The sequence below is a fragment of the Grammomys surdaster genome, unplaced genomic scaffold (genome assembly GCF_004785775.1).
Source record: "Grammomys surdaster isolate TR1022 unplaced genomic scaffold, NIH_TR_1.0 241, whole genome shotgun sequence".
Taxonomy (NCBI): Eukaryota; Metazoa; Chordata; class Mammalia; order Rodentia; family Muridae; genus Grammomys; species Grammomys surdaster.
This window is the reverse complement of record NW_021604686.1, coordinates 4,626,549-4,645,110: the sequence shown is the minus strand read 5'-3', so window position 1 is coordinate 4,645,110 and position 18,562 is coordinate 4,626,549. Positions and strand designations below refer to the sequence as shown.

The following is an 18,562-nucleotide window of genomic DNA, read 5'->3' as shown; positions in this document are numbered from 1 at the left end:
TGCTCGACTGGCAGGTGAGTCCCAGATTTGATCTCAGTACATAAAACCAGACATGGTGACACATACCAATCCCAGTACTCAGAGCTAGAATCAGGAGGATCCCAGTTCAAGGTATCCTCTTATATCAACTATATCTTAGGTTTCTGTTCCTCTGATAAAACACCCTGGCCAAAAACCAGCTGGGGAGGAAAGGATTTACTCCATTGTACAGCTCTCAAGTCATAGGGCATTGTCTAAAAAGTCAGAGCAGGAATTCAAGGCAGGAACCTAGAGGCAGGAATTGAAGTGGAGGGCATGGAAGAGCAATGCTTCTTGCCTTTTTCTCATTACTTGCTCAGCTTGCTTTTTTATAGCACCCAGGACCATCAGCCCAGAGGTAAAACAGACCGCAGTGGTGACAGCCTTCCCACCTCAGTCATGACCCAAGAAAATAATCCACAGACTTGCCTACAGGCCAATCTTAGGGAGATATCTTCTCAGTTAAGATTTCCTCTTCCTGAGTATTTTTAAGTTTATGTCAAGCTGAAAAAAAAAAAAACACTAGCAAAAGTGAGTTCTAGGCTAGCCTGGGCTACATTAAATCTTGTTTCAAAGCGAGCAAAACTGTAAAGATGGACTTAGGTTAGTCAGGAGAATTCACAAGCACATGCTAGGATATTCAGAATTTCCTTTTATCTGATTCCTGTAAGGTATGGGCCATCCCTGAAAGCTCAACCAGGAATGTCCTTCTTCCGAGGCCTGTAGATGACTATAGTACTGGCTGGCTTGTGAGCCCTTTGTCTAGGATAACTCTGGCTGGGCATTCCCAGAGTGTCAGCCAGTGGCCCAAGGGCCTGATAGGGCTCCTTCTTCTGCCCAGATTCACTGGCATCAGTCTGAGGGTTGGCATTGAATGGTATTGTTGACATCCCCCAAGTCTTGTTGGAAATGTTGATTCTTGGGTCCTGGGAGAGCCCTATGGGATCCAGCAGTCTGTTTGTTCATGAGATCTCCAGATGATTCTGAGGGACGTGGCAGTGTGAGATGCCTTAAACCACCACTAACAGGGGGTAAATGTTTGAGGTTGAGTGGGACGGAGTGGGACCTGACAGGAATGGAGGACTGGGCCAGTGACTCTTTAGGGTTTTAAAAAAGACATTTTGCCATTGAAGAGAACTCTGAAAAGTTGTCATAAGGATGCTAGAGTGTAGCTCTTCACAGCTGATGCCTTCTGGCAGGTATCTGGTGGGGAAGGACTCAGTTTTCTTTTAAGAGCTGGCCACTGGGAGTTTGACCATGCTCCTGTGAGTATATGTGTGGACTATTTCCTCCTCCTCTTCCTCCTCTTCCTCCTCTTCCTCCTCTTCCTCCTCTTCCTCCTCTTCCTCCTCTTCCTCCTCCTCCTCTTCCTCCTCATCTTCCTCCTCTTTCTCCTCTTCTTCTTCCTCCTCTTTTTCCTCTTGTTCTTTATCCTCTTCTTCCTCTCCCTCCTCCTTCTTTTGGGAGGGAAGGTTACAAGGGTAGAGGGACAGACTCAGGAGAACTGGGGAGTGAGTATAACCAGGGTGCACAATGTGAAATTCCCAAATAATCAATTAAATATCATACAATGCAAGAAAAAGGATATTTTACGGAGGCTGAGGAAATGCTCAGATAATAAATTGAGGGTTTGAGTTCCATCCCCAGCACCAAGCTGGTAAGCTGGCCCATGCTGTTCTCCCTGTGCTGGGACAGCGGAGACAGGCAGATCTCTAGATTTCACTGGCCTCTGCCTAGCTGGATCAGTGAGCCCCAGTTTCTAGAAAAGATCTGTCTCAAAAAAACCCCACAAATGATAAGGTAGAGGAGCTGAACCCACGTAAGAAGAAGATAATTGATCCCACGAATCATCCTCTGACCCATCCCCCATAACACACAGTATACACATGCACACATGTACACACGCACAAATAAGTGAATAAATACAGTAAAGTGAAGAGAAGTTGAGGAAGACCCTGATATTGATCAGTATGTACTTGACTGTGCACCCTCAAGCACATGCACACATACCCACATGTGTGAACACATACACAGAGAATTTTTTTTTTGTTGCCTGTCTCTAATCCTAAGCTTATTAAGAATATCAGTGGAACCAGACTGATTGGGGCTCCACACACAAATGTCTGGTGCCCACGGTTCGTGAGCGCTATGGAAGGTTAGGGACACTGGGTGGTGCTGTGGAGGGTTAAGGACACTGGGCAGCAGATAAGTGGGATGTTTTTGCATTTAAGCTTTCATAGTGGAATGTTCTCCAAACTGTTTCCCTCTTCTGAACAGGATAAGCTGCGAATCAGACAGTCTCGCCTCTCCGCTCTTCTGCCTTTTTCAGAATAGTTTTACAATTCCACAGTAGAGTTGGAGCCTTAGAAGCATTTGGCTCATCTGATTTTCCATAGCTTTGTCCTGGAAAATGCAGTCTTGGCGGCAGGGGAAGCTGCTTAAAGAGTCATCATCCTAGGCAGAGTTCAGAGTCCGAGGGCAAGCGGATCCTTTTGTCTTAAACAGATATGTCATAAACAGATATGTAGCCACTGCTGCTTCTGGGACCAACTCCAGAAACCTGTGTCCATAGTTGTGCCTCAGGCAACACGGTTTTATTTTATTTAAGCCCCACACTCGTTCATGACCCACATCCACATGTGCCCAACTCATTTCGATTTCCTTCCTCAGCGTGGGTTAGCGTGGGTCAGTGTCCCGCCATGTCCAGATTTTATGGGCTGCGTTTATAAGGCTGCTCGTCTTGAACAGGGCTACCGTATACTTCTCTCCATGAAATAGCACTTGATCCTGAGAAATGAAGGAAAGCTCAGTGCTAAAAATGGTGTGAACTTGGAAGTCTGACTGGATCTGACACGAAGCCCAGATGTTCCCCATTGTCCAAGAATAGACCCACGTCCTGTGTGCAGGAATGTTCCTCCATGCTCACCTGAAAGTCTCTCTCTGTGAGGAGCCAGGTTTGGTTGCAGGCACAGCTTGAACCTGCGTCCTGCTGCCTTGCTATCATCCACCCAGAGGTTCCTTTCTTGTCATGAAGCTCCCAAGAATCTAGAGCACCACCCCCATGTCAGACACATCAGACTCTCCCAAAAATGATAGCTTTACTTCCCACTTATGCAAAATCCCTAGGAAGACAGTAAGAGTTGTGTATTTTGTGTTCCGAGAATGGAGGGATTCCATTTCTGAGATGGGGACCTACCAAGGTTATCTTTCATGTTGTTTGAAAGTTATTTTGTTGTTGTTGTTGTTTTTATTTAAACCCGTGTATATCTTGGAGTAAATTAGCTTTGAAACTTTGACCCTCCTCCAATACTTACTTATTTGTTTATTTATTTACTTTTGGGGTAACTGTCTTACTATGAAGGCTGACCTCAAACTCATGATTCTCCTGCCTCAGCCTCCTGAGTGATAGGATTTCAGGTGTGTTGCCCATGCACACCTGTCTGGGAAGAACTACTTTCATCACAGTCTGCAGCATCCTGTGCTTTCTTTTGACTTGGACCTTCTGTCTCCTGGGTACCACATCGCCCTCCTTCTTCCTTGATTGCGAGAGAATGCATCTTCCAGTAAGAGTCCATGAGAGGCAAACTACATTTGGAAATGCTTTGTTTTCCTTAAGGATAGGCAAGCTTGACTTAGGATAGTACTCTAATTTCGAAGTTATTTTCTTCAAAAATTGTAATGTGTGTTTAGTTATGATCCAGCTCTCAAGCTGCTGTTGGGAACTCCTCCGATGATCTTTTCTTAGTGTGCCTCTTCCATCTTGGAGGCTGTGGTTGTCTTTGTCCCCAGTGTCATAAGATTTTGCAATGATGCGACCCTGGAGTGAGAAGTGAGACCCTTCTTTCTGGGTCTCAGGTGCTCTTAGAAGTCTTCTGAAGTGGGTCAAGAATGCAGGGCCCTGAGCACTCTAAAACAAGATCTTTTCTCAAAGCTGTGTTTTCATTGAGGAACTTTGAGGTAAGAGATAGAGCTTCTTCAGAACAAAGAGCGGGGTATCCATTGCTCCCAGGAACTGCAGTGGAACCCTTCAGCCTGACGTTCTCTAGCTGCATTGCAGATCACCACGTGACAAATTTCCCATGAGCCTCAGTGGAACTTGAGGGCAAGGAGGACTGAGAAAACCTGCTAATGTTCCATCCCCTGCTCATTTTGTCTCTGACTGAGACTCATCTGAATTCTGTCTGTACTCATCGTAGGTAATGCACTCATTGCAGTAAAGTAAAAATCAACTTCCGTGTCTGACACCATTTCTCTGTGGACCTAGGACCTAGGAAGATAATTGTTTCCGCATCTCCTGCATTTTAAAAATTCACATCGTGTGACTTTTGGTGTATTTGAATTATTTATATAGTATCTCCATGATAGAAACTGCAGAAAATCCCCATTATCTGAAGAAAATGTCCATACCTATCAGCAGTACCTACACGACCCCCTCTCTGTAGCCATGAGCAACTGCTAATCTACTTTTCCTCTACAGAACATTTCATATAACTGGGATTATGCAATATGTGGTTTTACACAACTCACTTCACTGACGCAGCCTAAGGTCTTAAAGGCTTACCCATGTCACCCAATATTTGAGTACCTCATTTCTTTGTACTGGTAAATGATGTTCCATGGTACGGAAATATCATTTTTTTTCTCTGTCATTTATTAGGTCGAGGATATTTAGGTTGTTTTAGCGTTTATCACTGATGAATAATGTTTCTACTGTAATCCGAATGTCCACCCCTGAAATTCATATGTTGGAATCTTATATCCACCATGATGATAAAGAGAAAATGAAGCCTTTCAAAAGAGCTATCATCTTGAGGTGACTTGTCACAGATCAATCTCACACTGGGGTGTGTCAGTGCAGAGGTATGGCTAGGGAGTGGTCACACTGGGGTGTGTCAGTGTCACGGTGTTGAGAGGGAGTGCCTTTGAAGATGGATGCTTAAACCTTAAGAGACAGGATTAGTTCTTGTGGGAATGGATTTCTTCTCTCAAGAGTGGGTTTGTCCTAGTTTTGTTTCTGTTGCTATAATAAAGAACACAGACAAAAGCAACATGGGAGAGGAAAGGGTTGATTTGACTTCTAACTCCAGGTTACAGCTCATCACTGAGGGAAAGTTAAGTGGGGATTTAAGCAGCCAGTCACAGCCTACCTGAGGTAAAGAGCAGAGAGAAGAAATATGTGCTTGCTTGCTGTACTCCGCTAGCTTTCTCTACTCTTGTGTAGTTCAGAACTTGGACCAGAAAATGGTGCTGTTCATATCTAGGGTGAGTCCTTCTACCTGAGCTATAACCAAGACAAACCATATATGCATGCCCATAGGCCAACCTAGTCTAGATAATTCTTTATTAAGAATCTCTTCCCAGATGGTTCCAGGTTATGTCAAGTGGATGGTTGGAAGTAACCTGCCTGGGGGTGATCTAAATCCTTGTGAAGTGGTGCACTCCATTTTTCCATTTGGTTCTATTCCCTTTTCCTTCATGTATTTTGGAGTTTGTTGTATTGTCTTTCTGGTGAATTAACCCTTTGTAGCTATAAAATGTTTTAATCTGACTCGTAGCAGTTTTCAAATCCATTTCATCTGGAATCAAGATAGCCATTAAGATAGCTACTCCCAAGCTGAGTGTGGTGGTACACACCCCCATTGCAGCCCCTCCCCTTCTCTCCTCCCAGTCCCACCCTCGGAAGTCCCTCCCCCCATTAACCTCTTCTCCTCAGAAAAGGGGAAGCTCCTCATAGGTGCCAACCTGCCCTGGCATATCAAGTCACAGCACGACAAGGCACATCCTTTCCCACTGAGGCCCAACAAGGCCACCAAGCCAGGGGACAGGGATTCAATGGCAGGCAACAGAGTTAGAGACAGTCTGTGCTCCAACTGTTAGGGGATTCACGTGAAAACCAAGCTGTACATCTGCTATCAATGTGTAAGATGCCTAGATCCAGCTCCTGCATGCTCTTTGGTTGGTGCTTTAGTTTCTATGAGCTCCTATAAGCCCATGGTAGTTGACTCTGTAGATCTTCTTGTGTTGTCCTCGACTCTTCCAGCTTTCTCAGTCCTCCTCCTGATTCTTCCTCCATTGGCCCGAGTAAGAATGCGCATCACTCTCCAGATGTGTTCCCATCTTGATAGTCTTTGAGAGCAGTGGCTCCAAAGCTTGATGAAGGATGGGGCTTCATCCCCAGGGTTTCTGCCTCAGGATGTCTGGGAGCCACCTTGAAGAGTTCACATTTCAGCCGGTTCCCAAGTGATGCCTGGTGCCGAGGGACCGCCACACACACATCCAGAACCACTATTTTTATGGGTAAAAAAAGATCAAGAGTCCCCCACCATGAGAACTTGGGAAGCAGCAGGAAAGAGAAGAGGAGAGGAGAGGAGAGGAGAGGAGAGGAGAGGAGAGGAGAGGAGGAGAAGAGAGAGATAGAGTTGTGGGGGGAAAATGGGCAGGAGGGACACACTTAGCCTACAGCTGTTAGTTGGTGGCTGCTTTTTCGATTCCTCCTTCCACTATGCTAACAAGCTGTGACAAATCTGCTCAGGGAGATAGACCTCCAGGTATCAGAACTTTAGTTTGCTTTTAGAAATGTTTTTACTAGTGTGATTGACTGTGGGGACATGCATGTGTTACACACATGCTCAGCCACTGAGCTACACAGTCCTAGAAGTATACTTCATTCCAGAGAGAAAAAAAGGAAGGACATGCACTCTTGCTGCCCAGTCTTCCTTCGGAGCCCTTCATGGATATCTTGTTTGGAACTGCAAAGGCGTTAGGGAGTGTGTGTATATGTGCATGCATGCATGCATGTAGGCTTACGTGTATGTACGTATATGCAAGATCCAGAGGAGCCTGGACATAATTGGCTGAGAAGCTCTATGATACTATCTAAGGCAGTGGTTCTCAACCTGTGTTTCAAGACCCCTTTATGGGCATCGAATGACCCTTTCATAAAGTTTGCCTAAGACTATCAGAAAACAAAGAGCTTTGCATTATGATTCATAACAGAAGCGAACTTACAGTTATGAAATAGTAACAAAAATAATTTTATGATTGGAGAGTTACTATATTGTGAGGAGCTGCATTAAAGAGCTGCAGCATTAGGAAGGTCGAGAACTACTGTACTAGAGGGAGACCCTGTCACAAACAAATGACCTCTCAGACAAAAGGACACTAGGCAGTTTGGTCAGAAAGTCACATGAGCTCAGATATCAGTTGTCTCTTGGGTGCAGGTCTTAGAAGAGGTTCACCCTGTGAGCCACAGGAGCAAGGGTCCAGCCCAGTGACTGATTGGAGCAGTAGGTAGACTTATTCCAAGCCTGAGACTGTTCTGGGTTATTTCCATTTGGCCATTTGGAGAGTATCATGTTCTATCTCATGGTTAACTCCCCCCACCCACTTCTTCTTCTCTGTCTTAATTTGGGCTTCTATTGCACCATGAAATACCATGACCAAAAAGCAAGTTGAGGAGGAGAGAGTTTATTTCAGCTTATACTTCCATATCGTTCATAGATGAAGGAAGTAAGGACAGAAACTCAAACAGAACAGGAACCTGGAGGCAGGAACTGATGCAGAGGCCACGGAGGGGTGCTGCTTACTGGCTTGCTACCTATGGCCTGCTTTCTTCCAGACTCGAGAACTTCCAGCCCAGGGATGGCACTACACCACCATGGGCTGGACCCTCACCCATCAATCACTAATTAAGGAAATGCCATATCCCCAGATCTTGTGGTTTTTCCTTTTAAATAACCCTAGCTCTTGTGTCAAGTTGACATAAAACTAATCAGGACATTTTCCAAATGGCCTTTTTATTATTATTATTATTACAGTTGCAAATATAAAAATAAAATAAAATTATAGCCAGGAATAGTGGCACACACCTTTCATCTAAGCAGCTGGGAGGCAGAGGCAGGCAGATCTCTTAAGTTTGAGGCCTAGTCCCAGGACATCCAGTTTTATACAGAGAAACCCTTTCTTAAAAAATAAAACAAAACAAAAGAGAAGGAGAAAGAGGAGGGAGAGGAGGAGAAGGAGGAAAGAAGGAAAATCATAGCTGCAGAAGATACTGGAAGAGGCCACAGAAGTAAAAATACCAAACCCTCACCCAAGTCACATGCCTGTCACAGTCACATTTACTATTTAAAATGTGGCACACCTGGACAGCACTGGCTAGCTCATTACAGAGTGGGGAGAAGAAGAAAGTGATGAGCTAAGAAAGCAAATCATAAGACTAGAGAGATAGCTCAGTGGTTAAGAGAGCTAACTATCCATGCAGAGGAGCCGAGTGTGGTTCCCAGCACACTCACTACTGCCTGTAGCTCCATCTCCAAAGGACCAAGCATCCTCGTTGGCCTCTGTGGTCACGGCACTCAGGTGTAGTGTCCACATGATGAGCCTTGCTGAGGCTTGCCTTCCCCTGCCCCCACCACTACCCTCTGTTTTCAGTGTTGGCTCTAGAACACAGTGTCTCTTCCCTGCCGGCAAGCACTGAACCACAAAGCTGTCCCTTCAGTCCCTGGATTTCTTAAGCCAATAAAATAATTTGATCCGGGGAAGTCCCCAGTGATGCTTCCATCTTGGTAGTCAGTATTCTGTCAGGATAGTTTTCCACATTCACCCTTCCAATTCTCCTGTAGCCAAGCAGGAAAGCAGTCTCTGGGCTTGTATGCTACAGCCCAGAGCTCACAGAGGACTTGACCTTCCCTGAGCCTTGAGGTCCCAGAGTCCCCCTGTTCTTTCCTGTTAGCGAGATCCAGTGGCTCTGGAACAAAATAAAGAGATTTATTGCTATGACAGGCAGGCAGCCCCTCTAGGGAAAACATGATGCATTGTGTTGTGTAGGGAAAAGCCAGTATTACGAGATCCAATAATCTGGTTTTTAGACAGAGACATGACCCCGGTTGTGCTGTCTGTGACTAAGCACAGAATTTATATTGTCTTCAAAAGCAGGTTTTAAAATCAGTGTGTGCTTGGCTTGTCTGTTTTAGATATGAAATATATTTTGCCTAATCATCTTTCTTTCTTTTGCAAACAAACTAGATTGTTTCTTGTGACAATAGTTAGCACATATTGAACACCTACAGTATACCAGGCTCTGTGTAAAGTGACAGAAATCTAATGAGTCAGAGGTGAGGACAAACAGTTTGCAGGTGGGCAGTGAAGCGAAGACAGTGTGTGTTTGTTACTTTCTTCGTTGTTGGTACAAAACTATGTGACAAAAGCAGCTTAGGAAGGCAAGATTTTCTTCTAGTCCATTGCTTGCAAGTGTAGCTGATCCTGTGGGAAAGAGGGTTCAGCAGTTCCAGGTGACATGGCGCCCCAGTCAGGAAGCAGAGAGAGAGGCATGCTGTCACATGGTTCACTCTCTCTTCTCTTGTCCTCAGCCCAGGATGTGACACCATCTAGGCTAGGTCTTCCCACCTCCGTTCTGTTTAGAAAAGTATGTGCACACATGGGCACACATGCACATTAAATCAGTAAACAAATAAGTAAATAAACAAGTAAACATAAAAATTTGAGAGTGTAAAGGTGATACAGCCATGTAGGTCTTTTTGTGTGTTTGTCGATTTGTTTAGGAGACAGGACTTCACATGGCCCAAGAAGCCTTCAGAATCACCACGCGTCCTGGTTTGCTTCCTGTTGCCGTAATACAGTCCATTATGCAAAGCAATTTGGAGAGGAAGGAGTTTATCTTTCAGTGTATACTCCAGTTTGAAGGCAAGTTAGGACAGGAACCTGGAGGCAGGAACCTGGAGGCAGGAACCTGGAGGCAGGAACCTGGAGGCAGGAGCTGAAGCAGAGACCACAGGGAAACACTGCTCACTGGCTTGCTCTCCAGGCTCACAGTCAGCTACCTTCTCAGGACTGTCTGCTATGGGGTGGCACTGCCCACCCTGTGCTGGGTCCTCCCTCATCCATCATCAGTCACTGAAAAGCAAAGCCCCGCTTTGAAGTGGCTACAGGACAGGTTGTATGAAGTCGTTTTCTCAGTTGAGGTTTCCTCCCTCCAGATGATGCTAACCAGCACACTGTGTGACCACAAAGATGACATTGGCACATACCACTGTGTCCTGTTTATGCCACGCTAGGGATCAAACCCAGAACCTCAAAGCTCTATCAAATGGTCACATTCCCAGTCACATCCCCAGTTCCCCACATAGCTTTTAAAGTTCTAAGAAAGAAAAGCATAGCAAAGCTTAAAAATGACACAGAATTCTGTAACAACACAAACCACAGGGTGTGTAGAAGTACAATCTTATCTGCAATGGTGAGAGCTTTTAAAACTCTTTACAATGTTCTGTTAGTGTCAGATCTCCACCATACACCAATAGATGAAGATACAAAGCCGTCTCCAGACTGTCCTTGCGGGAGGTCTGATGGTTTTCTCACAACTATAAGAAGTACCTGAGAACAGATCTACAGACGGGAGACACTCTGGAGGACGAACTGAAGGGGCAGCTCACAGGCATAAGGCTTCTTTTGGGGGTTATGAAAATGTCTTAAATTTGATTATGTCAATTGATCGGCCGTTATGTATACTAACCTCACTTTGATCAAAACTGTCAATTCGTAACAATATGAAGTTTATTACCATGAATAATATATAGGTGGAAGGGTGAGGGTGGATTCTACAGAGGTGAGGTCACTCAAACCTTTGTGTGTTCCCTCTCCCTTTCCCTCTCCCCCTCCCCCTCCCCTCCCCCTCCCCCTCCCTCTCTCTCTGTAGTAAAGGGTAATCGGAAGTGTGAGCTGAACTGCCAGGCAACTGGCTACCGCTTCTACGTACGGCAAGCTGAGAGGGTCATTGATGGCACGCCCTGTGATCAGAACGGCACGGCGATCTGTGTGTCGGGTCAGTGCAAGGTAAGTGCCTCTGGACTTGGGGGTCTTCGGGGTACTTAACCTGTGATTGATGGTTTTCCAGGGAAGAAGTGGCCTGGAGCTGCTAGCTCTGGGGCAGTGGGCTGAGATAGACCAGCTTGTCAGCTCCCTGCTTTCCTGCTTTTGATCTTTGAGTCACCCTGTGTCACGCTAACTTTTCAATTGTCTAATGATTTATGTTCACACTGTGTGACTCACAGGGGCCTTGACACGTGACAGTTTTCTGGTGAGATGGGGTGCTCCTTCCCAATCTGTGGTGTGGGGATTATAGAACTGGCATAGCAGTCTCAGTTGGAAACGGATGGCGCCAGTGTACAGGTGGCATTTTAAGAGAACGGTGTGTTTTACCCTGCCTCCCCTGTGAGGTACGCTTCCACAGGAAAGTTGCTGAGTGCCTTTTGTAGCAGATGACGGACTTTAAACAGGAAGTTTTGAACCTCCTCGGGCTTCTGAAATCTACTCTGCTAGAACTAAGTGACGAGTCTCAAACAATTCCCGCCATGCAGCAGGTCTCACATAGGAGGTTTATTGGGAGGGGAAAGAGAGGCAGCCTCTGAGAGAAGGAGGAGAGAAGAAAGCAGGAGCCGGGAGAACAAGGTGGTCATTGGGCTTGTGACGCATGCGCAAAGTGATAAGCGACAGGGGACTTGGCGCCTGTGCAAAGGGACAGACACGAGAGCAACACTGTCACCTCTTGGGCCGCTAGAGGTGATGTGTGTTGTCACTGTATCCCTTGAAAGCAGGCTGTAAAGATGCCTGATTGTTGTGAAGTCACTTGTAGCTGTCCATGGATGTGCCTGATTGCCAACGGACTCCACAAATAACGCACCGTGTTCAGTGGGGATGTTCCATGGTAACAAAAAGTGCCGTTTAGCTAACAGCATTCCTCTTAAATATGAAAACACCGGCCTCATAACCGTATGTGTCTCTGCCTGGCCCTTTACCTGCCTTCCATCTATAAATGCTTCTCTGGAGCTAAGGCCTAATTGTAGCCACATGAGACAGGCTGCAATGCTGTCTCAGCTAATGCGTCATACACGGCAGCGCTGACTTTCATCAGACGACCAGCCCTTTAGCCATAACGTTTTCTAATGTAAATTTCTGTATGTTTAATATCAGAGCTAATAAAGTATGATTTATATATCTCTATGTACAATCTCCTCCCTCATCACCTTCAAAAAAACAAACAAACAAACAAACAAAAACCCCCGTGTATGTGTTTATGTGCGTGGATGCAGATGCATGCCTCTGCTGTAGCATGTGTGTAGAGGTCAGAGGTCAACCTGAGCTGTCAGTCCTTGCCTTCTACCTTGTTTTGAGACAGGTCTCTTATTGTTCCTGCTGGTGTTCCAGCCCTGCTGGTCCAAGCTTCCCGAGATTCGCCCATCTTACCATAGGATGCTGGAGTTACAGACATATCCTTCCACATCTGGCTTTATGCAGATGCTGAGGGTCCAAATTCAGGCCTTCTTTCATGCACAGCAGGTTTTTCGTCCACTGAGCCATCTCTTCTGTGCCCCACCCCAAAAGGCTTAGAAACTTTTTTTTTAAAGAAAAATCCTTGATGGTAGGAATTTGCTTTTCAGTAGAATTTACTCCCAGCACCCCACTGTTACAAAAATTCCTGCATTCTCAGTTTTCAGAATTATGTTAATATCAATATGCAGAGAACATGCGTCTCCCAGTGCTGTTTTGATGAGAAAATTTAAAATAAGATGTAAAAGAATGTACCAAATGCATTATCGATCATCTTAGACAGAGAATGAACGGAAACTGAGAAAGATGGATACTCTCTGTAACATCAGTGTGAATGAAATGTCTTTGGAGGAGCCAAACCAGGAAAGAATTAGGTTATGTCTCCGAAGAGGCAGGAAGACACCTCAGTGATGGTCTCTGATCTCCGTGAGCACACATACGGCACATACCATATACCACAAATATAATTGAGGTACATTCTGTGTAGCCAGTCTCCATGAGTTCAAATCTTGTCTGTTTGGTTTGCTGTATGATTCTGATAATGATCCTGGAGTTCTCTGTGCCCTTTTATGTCCTGGGCAGGGTTAGGAGGGAGGTTGTCTTGGGTAGACTTTCTATTGCATGATAAAATGCTAGGACCAAAGGACTCTTGGGGAGGAAAGGGTTTATTTCAGCTTTCAGTTTGAAGTCCTTCATCTAAGGAAGCCAGGGCAGGAGTTCAAGGCAGGAACTAAATCTGAGGCCATGGGAGAAGGCTGTTTACTGGCTTGGCCATCCATGGCTTTCTCAGCCAGCTTTCTTCTAAGCCTCAGGGCCACCTGTCCAGGAGTGGCGCTGTCTACATTGGCACGCCCACATCACTCACTAGTTAAGAAAATGCCCCACAAGCTCACAAGCCTGCCTACAGGCCAATCTTGTGGCAGCATTTTCTCAATTAAGGTCGTCTCTTCCAGAAGGACTGGCTTGTGTCTTGTCGATATAAAACCCAGACAGCTCCAGGGGTGGGCGGAGGTGTACTTAGCCACCATGCTGAGATGAAGAAACGTGGCTTGGTAATACTGCCTGGTTCTCGGTAAGCACGCTGACATTTTAAATATTATTCTCATGGTTAACCACAAATATATCCCTTTTCGCCACATGAGCTTTCTATGTGCTGATATTATATCTTTCATGGTGTGGGTAGCAGATTATAGATTGGTGAGACGCATATCGCCCTCCACTGTAGCGTGAAAGTCCAGAGTGAGGCCATGCTGGTTCAGTGGTTCTGCAGAAGGGAGCGACAGTCTGCTTCACCTGTGGACTCTATGTGATGCAGATGGGTCCTGGATCATATACTAGATAGCAAGGTTTGAAGGGATGCCATTAGCAAACGGCCAGCCATGGAAATAAGGGGACAGTGAGAGGACCTGGGAGACGTGCGCAGTGCTCTCTTCTCACTGGGTTTCGAAATAGCATGTCACCACTGCTGGCTCTGAGTTCAGTCAGATAAGGAGAAAACTGACTCCCACAACTTGCCTTTTAACCTCCACATGAGCACCACGCGTGCACCCTCCCCACTTCCCACATGCATGCATGCGTGAAATAAATAAATAAATAAATAAATAAACAAATCCAAAGCTGCCGCCCAGCAGTGTTAAGATAATAAAATACTAAACTGGATATCTTCTAGGCTGCATCTTTTTTTTCTGAATAGATTTTCACATACACACACATATGTAGTCATGCATGTATGAGATGCTTTAAACACATTTTTCTAACCCTCCCTTACCTCCTTCTCTCTCTCTCTCTCTCTCTCTCTCTCTCTCGCACACACACACACACACAGACACACACACAGACACACACACAGACACACACACACACAGACACACACACACACACAGACACACACACACACACACAGACACACACACAGCGTCATCATGTATATGAGGTGCTTTGAACATATTCCCCTGGTCCTCCCCCTCTCATCCCTCCCTTCCCCCCTTTTCCCTCCTAAACATTATGGCTTCTGTTCATATGCCATGAGTACACCTGCTATTATGTGTCTATAATGTTTAGGATGCAGAAATGAGAGAAAACACCAGCAATATGTATCTTTCCAAAATAGACTTATCTACCTTAATGTGAATATCTCCAGTCGAGCATGTTTTCCTGCAAGCAACCTAATTCCATTCTTCTTTACGGCTGGAAAAGATCCCATCATGCATCTAGGACATGACTGTTTTAGCAGATGCTTCCAGGACTGCATTCACAGGCTTCCCTTTCCTCCTGTACTGTTACTTGAAATTCTCCCACTGATGTTGCTAAAGGCACCAACCGATGATTTTGTTCTTTGGAACATCAGTTTAAACAACCAGAAGTGAATTTGCTTCCCATTCTAATAATGTGTGGGTTCCTTCTGAATACTGGATTCCAAGCCTGGAATTCTCATGGCATCTCTGCCTCCCTGACACACAGCTGAAAAGCTGTCCCCTGCGGACAGCACACTCTGGGACGTATATACTTGTCTGCCTCCTCCACCATTATCCTATGGAGCCTCTCTTGGTTATATGAAATAAAAAGGAAAGGCCAGGTCCCAACCAAAGTTAGTAGGAAATAGAGTGTGATAGGGTACAGCTGGAATCCCAGAGCCTCAGAGAGTAAGGCAGGAAGATGATGAGTTCAGGACTAGTCTGATGGACATAAATATACCCTCTAATGAGGTGCTAAGCCTTACTCAAGTAGAAACCTGATGTAAGCATGAAGGATAGCAAGGGGTGACATACTCTCTTTCCCATCCCAGGGCAAATGAAGAGCCAGGGCCCAACTCATACACTCCTAGTGTCTAATCCAGCTCTCGATAAAGCCTGTATTTACATGCTTGCTAAAGTCCCTGAGAATTGGAAGGAAGCTAGCCAGACTGGCTGCCTAGGAACTAGGGCACTAGGGAAAATGGGAGTCTGTCTCTAGTCCCTCAGTGCTGGATGATACTTCCATTTTGACAAGGATCAAAGGATCTCAGAGGTTGCTTTTCAAGCCAGTGACTATACAAAGACGGTCCTTCAAAGGTCAGAGACGGAAAAGGTGATCACATAGAGCCCAGCCCCCTCCCTGTCTGCATCAACGGGGCTATCTGGCCAGTCTTCAGAGAGATCTCTGAGATGGTTCCAGCCCTGTCCCATCATAGCCACCATGTGTGAATATACCATCCCATTTGGTAAAATGATCAGGGAGCCCAAACACAGCATCCAGCGCTAAGCGGCTCATCGAGTGGGTTGGACCTAAGCTTTGCTTTCCTCAGCTTTGAACTTCATCTTCAAAAACTGAGTTTTCAGTTTGATTATAGATATTATTTTTTGGTCATACCTTAAGAAAATGAGGTGAAACTTGGCCTCAAAGGTCAAGCTGGCTTCAGAGGAACCTGGTCACATTGTATAAAGGATTGGCAAGAAGTTGACAGCCAACTATTCAGAAAGCACAGGCTTCCCAGCCCACAAGGCCCACAAGGCCCACTACCTTCTCTGACAAGAATCACTGTCACCATCATCATTGTCATTCATAAGATCTTTGGTCACAAAGAAACAGCCCAGGAATAGACACTCTGCAAAGAACAGGCTGCTTCAACATCCCAACAGGGCAGCTTCTGGCAAAGAGCCCTCTGAGGGTTGCTGTATGCTGAGCCCTATGTTATAAGCTCTGGAGTTTTTATTTTGGGGTGTGTGTGTGTGTGTGTGTGTATGTGTGTGTTTATGTGCACGCAGGTGCACATGTTTATATGCATGTAGAGTCTGAAGGCTGGCAAACTTATCTTCCTCAGTTGCTTTCTGTTTTAGTTCTGGAGATAGGGTCTCTCCTTAACCTGGAGTGCATTGATGGATAAGGTTAAACTGACTGGTTAGGAAGCTCCAGCTATACACCTATTTCTGCCTTCCCAGTCCTGGTTAGGACTATTAGTGTGCACACCTATGTCTCTGCCCATTTAATCCAAATTGCCTCCTCACTCTTTCCTTACCAGCTTTAGTTTGTGAATTCTGCTTACACACACACACATACACACACACACACACACACACTTTTAGTATGTGTATTGGCATTCAACTCAAGGTCACAGGACGGCTTGGAAGAATCAGTTCCCTCTTTCTCTCGTGTGGCTTCTGGAGGATTGAACTCAGGTCAAAAAGTTGGACAGCAAGCACCTCTTCCCACTAAGCCATCCTACCAGCGTCATGGCGAATCTGCTTGACTAATTGAGTTGGGTAATTTGTTATAGACAGTTGCATGACTCAGTCCTGAGCTAGGATGTAAGACTTCTCATTTATTTGAACTCAGGCTTATGAACCCCGCTGGGGACTCCCTCTGATTGCTACTCCAGGAAAGTCATTCTAATGGTACCTTGTGGTGTTCAAAGCTCATCACGCTATGTTAACAGTGCCTGAGTGCCTACACCAGGAGACTATTCTATATGGTGTGTGTGTGTGTGTGTGTGTGTGTGTGATACATGATCATACATATTTTATCTTCAGTCCTTAATAAGATTTATAAATTGTGCAGTAAATGCTCTTAAATATACGAATGAATGGACAAACTGAGACGCTCGTGGTGATTCTCCTTGACTGAATAGAATCAAGAATGAGATTACAGAAGGTTGTCATTCTGCAGCCCTTGCTCTGACTTGGGAACCTTTTAAAAATCGGAAAGATGCGAGCGGGCCTGGCCACAGCATCACATCATCAGTGTTGAGCCTGCGGATGCAGTAGTTAGGCAGTTGCCTCCTCCCCTCACTGTGCCGGGGCGTGCACCTCTTTTAAAGCTTCATACACGGTCTAAGAAGAGGAAGAACTTTCTTTGGTCAAGAGTACAAGAGTAGCTTGCAGGGCCTGTGTGTGAAGAAGTGTAGGGGAGCCCAGCTCTCAGGACTCCAGCAAATGAGGCATTGCCTGTGGCAATCTGGCTTAAACATGTTTAGAGCTGAAACTGAGCATAAACCTGATATTTCCCTAGTTATATATTTCTTTTCTATTAGGTATTCTTTCATCTCTAACCACTTGGACAACTACCTAACATATTAAAATCTGTCTTGATTTCTTGATTAATACATGCTCGATTTTACTTATGCATACACAGAAAGAGAGAAAGAGAGACTTTACTGGGGTCTCTGGGGTCTTAACTTCTCGAAGGAAAGAATTCAATCTAGAGACATAGACAGTCAAAGCAGCAGTTAGTTCACTTAGCAAAGCACACACTCCAAATAGAATCTGGGAAACAACCCAGTGGATTCTGTCTCCCGAATGCTAAAGAACTTTTTATGAATATTTATGTGGCAGGTTGCATATTCACGGCATAAGGTGACCCTTTGCCCTCTTAAATCATGGTGGTTAGGATACCAGTTTAGGGAGTTTCTTCTCATGATCTTATAGAAAATCTGCTAAAGGTAAAGGAGGTGCTAGGATCACAGTGCACATGATATTAAGTTGAAGTCCAATTCTTTGGAGGATACAGACCCTTCCTCAGTACATGTGTGTGGCAGAGTGCCCTGATGGCTGTAGTATCATTGATACTACAGGAGCAATGAGCCTGCAGCTTAAATACTTTTTAGCCATTTTGACCAGGAGGCCCAGGTACTGAGACCCAGCTGCAGTCTTCCTCAGTTACCTCCTATGTAACAATATCACATATTCTTAGTTATCCTCAATACTACACATATTTATCTATGCAACAGCTACACGCTGGGGCTAAACACTGGCCCTCATACAATGGAAAAGACCAACACGGCTCCTACCCCACTGAACTTGAAGCCTGGCAGAAAAAGTAGTACAAGCCAGTTGCATGGCAAAAGAATACCAAGTTGGATGGGTTCTTGGCAGCTATCAGGGTCCTGGAAGCACGAGTGATTGTGGAAAGCTACATTAAGTGGTGTGTCACAGGGAAGTGTCTGAGGAGGATGGGCCAGGTACCGAGTGGAGACAGCACTGTTGACGTCCAGCTGTGGGATGGGGAGACCTGGCTCCCATGAGGTACTCGGGCTGGCAGATGATGCGGTACCTGGTTTGTGCTTGCCCTGCTCTCTGCCTATAGTTAATCTGGTCTCTTGGTGGGGCCATCCTTAGCTAAAGAAGCCTCTCCATCTTCCTGGACATATGTTGGCTCTAGCAATGGAAACCTCCACTAAGTCATTGTCTAGACCCTGACAGACTCCCCTGGAAACAGGATGACATAA

The 18,562-nt window shown here is 45.4% G+C and overlaps 1 protein-coding gene across 1 annotated transcript in view; it reads left to right on the top strand.

Annotated features, from left to right (window-relative positions):
* Positions 1-18,562, top strand: part of Thsd4 (thrombospondin type 1 domain containing 4) — a 533,316-nt gene that overhangs the window by 240,382 nt on the left and 274,372 nt on the right. The window contains exon 6 of the mRNA XM_028774578.1: positions 10,733-10,869. Coding sequence (XP_028630411.1) covers positions 10,733-10,869 — 137 coding nt within the window. The remainder of the gene's footprint in view (positions 1-10,732; positions 10,870-18,562) is intronic.